The 9155-nt window shown below is 44.4% G+C and overlaps 1 protein-coding gene across 3 annotated transcripts in view; it reads right to left on the reverse strand.

Annotated features, from left to right (window-relative positions):
- Window positions 1-8738, reverse strand: part of LOC147453381 (chaperone protein dnaJ 15-like) — a 110107-nt gene extending 101369 nt beyond the window's left edge. The window contains exon 1 of one of the 3 annotated variants that reach the window (XM_086515574.1): window positions 8295-8738. In XM_086515574.1, coding sequence (XP_086371700.1) covers window positions 8295-8434 — 140 coding nt within the window. In that variant the 5' untranslated portion in view covers window positions 8435-8738. The remainder of the gene's footprint in view (window positions 1-8294) is intronic. The other 2 variants (XM_086515577.1, XM_086515576.1) reach the window with 2 other exon arrangements.
- Between the last annotated feature and the right edge of the window lie 417 nt (window positions 8739-9155).

Raw genomic sequence — 9155 nt, forward strand, 5'->3', positions numbered from 1 at the left:
CGGGGTAAGCAACAAGGCCTCTTGCTTCCGTTGCCTATTCCCGAGGGACCTTTTCAAGATATCTCTATGGATTTTGTGACTAACTTACCACCAAGTCTGCATTCAAGGAACGCTCAATGTTTAACAATTGTTGATCGTTTCAGCAAATTTTGCATGTTGATTCCTTGCAAAGCCACAGTTACTGCACAAGATGTTGCACGATTGTTCATTAAGCATTGGTACCCCCTCTGTGGTTCGCCAAAGTCCATTGTTTCAGATAGGGATGTTAAGTTCACGTCCAACTTTTGGCGTGCACTCTTTGAAAATTTTGGCACAAAGTTGAATTTTTCATCCGTTTTTCATCCACAGTCACATGGTCAAACCGAAATTTATAATCAGTTAGCTTTTGATGTGTTAAAATCTTATGTTCATGATCAGCAGTCTCAATGGGAGCTCTACCTCCCATTGGTTCAGGCTATTCTAAATGACTCCTTTTCTTCTGCTACCGGTCAAACTCCGTATGAGGCAGCTTTTGGCCGTCCATTCCAATCACTTTTGACTAGATCGGTCGGTCAAATGCCTGATGCCAATGCTGAGAGTCAGTCATTGGATGAGATTTCTGAGAGTGTGAAGCTTCGGCTAAGCAAGGCTCAAGAATCTTATCCTCGACAGGCTAACAAGCATCGTCAGGAGGTCTCGATCAAGGAAGGAGATTAGGTATATCTAAGAATCATGAAACAGCGTCTTAAGCAAGTTGGAAAGAAATGTCCTAAGTTGTCTTTTCGTATGTATGGTCCATTTCCAGTCATCAAAAAGATTAATGAGGTTTCAATGAAATTGCAGTTGCCTAACTCATGGTCAATGCACAACGTTTTCCATGTTTCTTGGTTGAAAGTGTTTCAGGAAACACCTCCAAAGGACGTTTCGGAAGAAGAAGAACCAGAGATCATCGATGAAGCTGAAGTCATGGAGCCAGAGCAAGTCTTGTTGCATCGGTTTCGCCATGGTTCGAAGAAACAAGTACGACAATATTTTTTGAAGTTCAAAGATCGAGGAACCCATGAAGCGGTGTGGGTAGACGAAGAGTTCTTCAAGGATTATCCAGAGTTGTTGGCAGACTACAAGGAAGCCATGCAGCTCAGTACCAGTACATCACTTTAAAAAGGAGGGGATGTCACGTGACACATCCAACCCTATGTGTTCGTGGACAAGCTACACCATAACAGGGTTTCCGTCAAGTCCAGTCGGTTTAGATTAGAAGTGATCTGGCACTTTTGTGAGTCTATTCGTAGACCGTGCATGCCCAGTCACTCAGTGTAGATGCATATCCTCTGGTTGCACACTGCATAAGCATAAGCATTTCCATCAGAGTCAGTTTGGGGATTTTTCAAGTGATTTTATCCTATTTTTCACTATTTTTGACATTTTTCACTTATTTATTAAGTGACTTTTGTTGGGAACTAAGTAGGGCAAATTGGGTAAGTTAATATATAAGCAAACCCAAGTTAGTACAATTGGGCATATGAGCAAGGAGCACAGCAGGCTTTCCAAGCAACATGTACTCCCTCCCTCTCTCAACAAGAACCTCTCCAAGCCATCCCTTGGTGAGCCATCCCCATCAAAGCATAGCGTCATACCTCTTCCCCCCTTGGCGTTTTCCCACCAAAAGCCCATCGCCAACAAGCCTTCTTCTTGGCATTTTTACAAACCTGCAGTAGACCCAACCCTCAGCGTTTTGGGATTGCCAGTCAAGCTACAGAAGTCAGCGTTTTTTACCTCAGATTTTCAGCATTGGAAAACGCAGCAAGGCAGCGTTTATTAGCAGGTACAGCAGCGATTAAATTCAGCCGTAAACCTGCAAATCTTCAGCGTTTTTCAGCCTACGACAGCAGCCATAAAAAAACGCAGCTTGTCCTTCTAGTCTTCAGCGTTTTTAGTAGCCATAAGAACCTCGACAAAACCAGGGATTTTCAGCCATAGGAAACAGCCCCAAGTTCTTCCAGATTCTCAGCCATTACCCCCTTGTGGACAGCAAATAGAAGAGCATCGAATTTAGCCTTAAAGTCATCATCGTCGTCATCGGCATAGTCCCCGTTTGCATCAGTCCATGCATCATCATTGTACACCTTTGTGCAATCAAAAGTAGACCACTCTCGCCGACGAGAGTGGGGCCTTCGGAGGAGGGTTTTACAAACTCTCGGGTGTCGTATCTCTCTTCTCTCTTTCTCTCAATCTCATACACTTGCACGCACAATATTCACTCACTTTGTTGGTGATCATAGCACTCTCCATAAAGACGAAAGGCTCTCTCCTTCCCTAAGAACTAAAAGGAACCTTGAGCAAATATAGATCACTAATCTTGAGAAATACAACATTCATTCCGCTGCACCTTACATGTCACGTGACACATCCAACCCTATGTCCGTGGACAAGCTACAGCATTATCAGGGTTCAGTCAGTCTAGTCAGTCTAGGTTTAGAAGTGATCTGGCACTTTTGTGAGTCTATTCGTAGACCGTCATGCCCAATCACTTAGTGTAGATGCATATCTGGTTGCACGCAGCATGATCATCAGTATTTCCATCAGAATCCAGTAGAATCAGTTAGGGGATTTTCCAGTGCATTTAGCCTATTTTCCCTATTTTTGACATTTTTCACTTATTAATTTAAGTGACTTTCCAACAAAAGTAGGTAGGGCAATTTTGCTAAGTTAATATATAAACAACCCTAGACTAGCACTCTTGGGCAGATGAGCAAGGAGCACAACAGGCCCTCAGGCAGCAGGTACCCCTTCTCTCTCAACAAGAACTCATCAAGCATCCCCATAGTCCTAGCGTTTTTGGTCATCGCCATCAAACTCCCCCAGCTGGCGTTTTCAGTTTCCATCTCATCACTAGAGTCTCCTATAGCCTCGTGTTTCAAGGTCGCCCTCAAGGCTGCAGAAAGCAGCGTTTTCAGCCCTTAATCGCAGCAGGTCTTTCAGCGTTTTCAGCATTGAATACAGCAGCAAAAACGCAGCCATAGCAACTGCAGATCCCAGCTGAGCAAGGAGCACAACAGGCCCTCAGGCAGCAGGTACCCCTTCTCTCTCAACAAGAACTCATCAAGCATCCCCATAGTCCTAGCGTTTTTGGTCATCGCCATCAAACTCCCCCAGCTGGCGTTTTCAGTTTCCATCTCATCACTAGAGTCTCCTATAGCCTCGTGTTTCAAGGTCGCCCTCAAGGCTGCAGGAAGCAGCGTTTTCAGCCCTTAATCGCAGCAGGTCTTTCAGCGTTTTCAGCATTGAATACAGCAGCAAAAACGCAGCCATAGCAACTGCAGATCCCAGCGTTTTTGCCCAGCATTTTTCAGCATAAAGAAACGCAGCAGTTCAGCGTTTTTAGCAGCCTAAAACAGCCCCAATTCAGCAGATTTTCAGCAATCAGAAAGTTGCAGATTTCAGCCCCTAGGTCGTTGTCGCCATCCCCGTCGTCGTCACCGACGTAGTCCCAAGTTGCATCAGTCCATTTGCATCGTCATTGTACCACTTTGTGCAATCATAAGTAGACCACTCTCGCCGACGAGAGTGGGGCCTTCGGAGGAGGGTTTTACATCTCTAGTGTTTTCTCTCTGTATCTCTCAGTCTCATACACTTTCACGCACAGTGTCCATTCACTTTTTTTGTGATCATAGCATCTCTCATTAAGAACGGAAGGCTCTACCTTCCATAAGAACAAAAGGAACCTTGAGCACAGTTCGGAGCACTCATCTTGAGCAAAGCGCAAACATTCATTCTGCTGCACCTTACATGCGAACACATAATACTTCCTGTGAGGACCTAGGCTCACGAGCCAAGATCGGTTCTTCCTGCAGGGGTTCTTTGGACCTCGACTCGAAAGCCAAGATCGGTTCTTCGTGATTGATCGAATCTACAACGAGGTTAGCTTTGCTAGAAAAAGCATCCACTAACACATAATCCTTGTGAACAATCACATCATCTTCATGCAACTCATCATGCTTGTGAGAAATCACATCTTGATCATGCAAATCATCATGGTTGTGAGAAATCACATCTTGATCATCATGGAAATCATCATGCTTGTCATTGTCATTCAAATCATCCTGCCATCATTTTCAATCAACTCATCATGCTTCTCATAATCATGCAAATCCTGTGTGTCATGCAAGAGACTGAGAGAGTCCCCGTCTCCTGAATCTCTTGCATCTGTGCCGTCACTTGAGAAAAGAGTCGCAAGAACTCTTGCATGTGTTGCTCGCGCTGTTCTTATCTAGCCTTTCTTTCTGCTTCTCTTTCTGCTTTGTCTTCTGCATGCCTACGATCCATTTTTGCTTTTCTTTCTGCGTGTCTGCGATTCATTTCTGCTATTCTTTCTGCATTTCTTGCCTCACGTTCTAACTTCCTTTCCAGAAACATCTGGTCTAAAGCCTCCATAGGAGTTCGTGCAATTCAGGACGTAGATGGAAAAGGGGGAGGGTCGGAAAAACCTCTTGGTGGGGAAAATTCTTCTTCGCCTCTCTCATGCTCATCACCTCTAAGCGAAGTATCCATTCCGCTTCGAGTGATGACCATTCTGAAGTCGTGGGTTCTTGTGGTCTTGGGTTCTGAAGTTCACGAGGAACTTGGGTTCTTGAGGGTCTTGAGTTCTTGGGTTCTTGTGGGTCTTGAGGTTCTTGAGGTTCTTGAGGGTTTTCTTTCGCTTGCAATCTGTGTTTGAGAAGGATCTTCTCTTCACCTGAGTTCTACTCTTTTCCGCGGGCGCACCCCTTGGCGGCCTTGCGCTCACACCAAGGTTGCTTTTTCCCACCTCACATCGATTGGTCAGCCGCTAAGTGCACGGTCCGCTCTCAATGAGTGAAAAGAGACACAAGGGGAGGCTAGACAAGCCCTTCTTTCTTAGGATTCCTGTCACTCTTCAAAAACACGATTAGGAATCGACACGCCCAAGCGAACTTGGGTTCGTGCGACCGCAACAAGCAAAAAAAATTCTTGTGATTCTTTTGGTTCTTTCCTTGAGTGATACAGAACACTGCCAAAGCTCTGATACCAATGTTAGGTCCAGCCGAATGAATGTTTGCGCTTTGCTCAAGATGAGTGCTCCGAAGTGTGCTCGAGGTTCCTTTTGTTCTTATGGAAGGTAGAGCCCTCCGTTCCTAATGAGAGAATGCTATGATCACAAACAAAGTGAATGGACACTGTGTGTGCAAGTGTATGAGACTGAGAGATAGAGAGAGAAGAGAATACGACACCAGAGACGTAAAACCCTCCTCCGAAGGCCCCACTCTCTATGGCGAGAGCGGTCTACCTATGATTGCACAAATCTCTACAATGCTTGGACTTGTCGACGATGTCGACGACGATGACGACGACGACGAGACGGCTGAAAACTGAAATTGCTAAGGGCTGAAATCTGTAAATCTTGTATCTGTTGAATTCTGGCTCTATGTCGGAGACGATGTCGAGGCGACGATGTGACGACGACGCGCTGAAAACGCAGATGCTGAAATCTGCGTTTTCCGGGCTGAAACTATAAACCTTGCGGAAACTGACCGTGCGGCGAGGAACTGCGGCAAGAAGGTGAGATCTGTGAGGTTCGAGACTTGATCTACGGTGTCTAAGGGCTTTAAAACTGAAAACGTTGATGGTTCTTGAGGTTCCGTCACGGAGAATCTGCAAAACGCTGGGGTATAATGCAGATGCAAAAACGCTAGGGCTGAAAATCTGCTGATGTCACCGGTTGTTCTGCAAATGCAAAACGCTAGGCTAATCTGCTGTGTCTTGACGACGCCGGGGCTAATCTGCTGTGCACAAATCGCCAAGGCTGATCTGATGCAAAAACACTAGGTCTTCTGTGGAGAAAATGCCAGAGTCATCGCGGGGGTTGGTCTTGCTAAGAAGTTGCCTGTTGAGCAAGGTGCTCCTGCTGCCTCTTCTGCCAGAAAGTGCTAACTCTGGTTTGCTTATATATTAACTTAGCAAAATTGCCCTACCTACTTTCCAACAAAAGTCACTTAAAAATAATAAGTGAAAAATGTCAAAAATAGGTAAAATAGGCTAAATGCACTGGAAAATTCCCCTTAAGGATTTAGATGGATTCTAATGGGAATGCTTATGATCATGCTGTGTGCAACCAAAGGATATGCATCTACACTAAGGGACTGGGCATGCACGGTCTACGAATAGACTCACAAAAGTGCCAAATCACTTCTAATCTAGACCGACTGGACTGACTGAACCCTGATCATGCGGTAGCTTGTCCACGGACACATAGGGTTGGATGTGTCACGTAACATCTCTTATTGCTATAAAAAGAATGCACTGAGCACTCGTCTTGAGTTATCACCATAAATCACTTCCGTTACACATTACACAACTTCTCTCAAAAAGTGCCTCCATCCACAAAGCATCTTATTCCAAAAAGCACCAGCTTGTAAACGGAACGACTTCTTCCCAAAAAGCATCTTTTTCAAAAAGCAATTTACGTATAAAGCTTCTTCTTCAAAATGTACTTTCTGTAAAAAGCTTCGTCGCAATTTCTGTCAAAAGCATCTTTTCCACAATCAATTGCTACAATTCTAGGCCAGATTGCTATGAGAAGAACAATTGTTTGAGCTTTGATACCACTGTAACTGGTAAGCCATTGGCAAGGCTGTAGAATCATTGTAACAATCACCAAACTAAACCAAAACAACAAACACTTCAACTTGAAAGAGAGAACATCACACTATAGATAGGAGACACAGAATGGCTAGGTTCCACTCCCACAAGCATTGGCCCACCCCTTTCGGTATTTTTGTTTATATTCGTAATCTCATCATACAAATGCCAAAGAGTCTCTCTCTAAAATCGTTCCACCACACATTGAACTATGGAAGAGGACCCCCAAGGCTCATATTTAAAGTCACCGAAACCCAAAAGCATCCGATGCAAATATTGCCACCCTAAAAAGCAACTTCTGCTAAAGATTGGCGCTCCTAAAAGCTAGGCAAATGAACCGCTTTTTATCACATACCAAAAAGCTGACATGTAATTGTTCGAATTATCCATTGTGATTTACAGTACCAAAACCGGATTACACGTCATCAATCGATCTTCTCTCTTTTTCTCTCTCTCTCCTACCGGAATCGGATTGCCACGTCACCACTTTGTGACATTCTTCAACTTCAATTTCTTCCTCCACTTCTTTCTGCTCCTCTTCGTCATGGTTGCATTTTTCCTGAATATCCGCCATGGCGCGAATCCGATTGAACTACAGTTTACTATATAGGGCAGCCCACGTCAAGGGCCACCACTTCTCAAAGGGGAACTCCGCCCCTATCTTTCTCTGAACAGGTTCCATTCTTGAGATTGTCAGATTGTGAGGTTCCCTTGGATTCAATAGCATTAGTCGATTTCAATGATATAAGAGATGGTTTCAATAATATAAAAGCGAGATAAATGTTCTTCCCTTGGGAAATCTCACACTCTTGTAGCTAAGCAAGGGTAAATTTAAACCCCCCAAGGCTACATCCACTAAAGAGCTAGGACGTCAAGACCTAACCCAGTCCCTTCTCCACTGCATGAAGATGTCTAGAGCAACCGTATCTTACTGCTCGTGGAGCAAGGATGACACCTTCAATAGATATTTAACCAAATGACAACTTGGCTCCGGCTATCAGCGCACTCTACCTTCAATGGACAATTAAAACTTATAAAAAGCTTCAGACTAGTATAAACACAAAGTTCAAACCCATGTCTCAAGTACAAGTATAACAACATTTGGAGCCACCAAGTGAATCCGCCTTCGTGGATCCTACAAGGTCAACTTGACCAAGCTTAAGAATACCAGCCAAACATATGTTGTCTTTTCTGAAAAAGCGCCCCCATACCGTTGTCCTTTAGTACAACAAGAGCAAATACAATGAGGCTTGTTTTGTGTAGGCAACCATCGTATGAGCAAAGCTTAGGCAAGCCCATACCCATATCCTTGGTTGTTGAAATAGCAATACGGACATGACCAAAGCGAGAAGCTACAAACCCTCATCATTAAAGAGTGCTTTGGTGGGTGCAAACAAATGGCAAAACTTTGATTCATGTGATTTTCTATTAGAAGTAAAGAAAAATGATAATTCATATGGAGAAAGCAGAAAATCATGTATGAACGCAAAAAAGGCCGATCACTGCCATTCAAATCCACAATGTTGCACCAGGTAGAACCACTCAGCTTTTCCTGGCCCCACAGCGAGGAACCAAAACAGAAGCAGAATCTTTGGCTGCAAGTACAGCGAAACTTGCCCCATGAGCCGTGAAGATAAAGCAATAAAGTGTGAGCTTACTTGAGAGCCAGTTTTTTGTAGGCCGCCTTGATCTCCTGCTCGGAAGCATCTTTAGCCACATTTAGAACTTCATAAGGATCTCTTCTTTGCGGTATAGGTGTCGTAGTAGCCGCTTCGACCTTGCTCTGCTGCGGAAACATTCTTTGTTCTTGCTCCTCTTGACGAGGCTTCGTGAGTAAGTGTACTGGCGCTTGCTTTTGCCAGCCACGCCCAGCAGTCGCTCCTCACTGTCGATTCGATCGAGCCCAGCTTGCTTCTGCAGGAACGGCGGGCCGACGGCGTGCCAAAGTTTTCAAAACGTTTTATGGTGAAATAGCCATTTTATACTATGCTATAATTAATGTCGTGGTCACGGGCAAGGCGAGGAGGGATCAATGGTTGGGAAAGTTCAATGCACTTCTGTAAATTCAGGTCAAATTTTGTAAATTTGATCAGTAAACCCCACCCCCGCCTGCCCCCCGAGACAGCAACCTTGGGAGCCTTATGCCCTAACCACTTGGCCTGCACGCGTTTTTAGAGATCTGGCTTGATGTTGTAAATACATACTCGTGTAAATTCAAGAAATTTAGAAAACTCAGCATTTTTTGTAATTTTTTCAGGGTGCCAAACCAAATCAAGGGCATGTATAATTAGGTGTCGTAGCTCCCTATGTGAGATCCCAAAAAATTCATTAAGGTTTATCGTATGGTGCCACGTGAGTGTACAATAGGGGGATGTTATAAGGCAAAAAAGGTAGATTTTACAAATTATATAGGGGTCAAAAAGGGCATTTTGGTGCACGAAGTGACATCTCCCTAGTACTTATAGTGAGTCCCACGGGTGTGAGATAGAGAGGAGGGTGCACAAATGTGACATAGAGGC

The sequence above is a fragment of the Adiantum capillus-veneris genome, chromosome 7, assembly GCF_014529385.1.
Source record: "Adiantum capillus-veneris isolate H3 chromosome 7, ASM1452938v2, whole genome shotgun sequence".
Taxonomy (NCBI): domain Eukaryota; kingdom Viridiplantae; phylum Streptophyta; class Polypodiopsida; order Polypodiales; family Pteridaceae; genus Adiantum; species Adiantum capillus-veneris.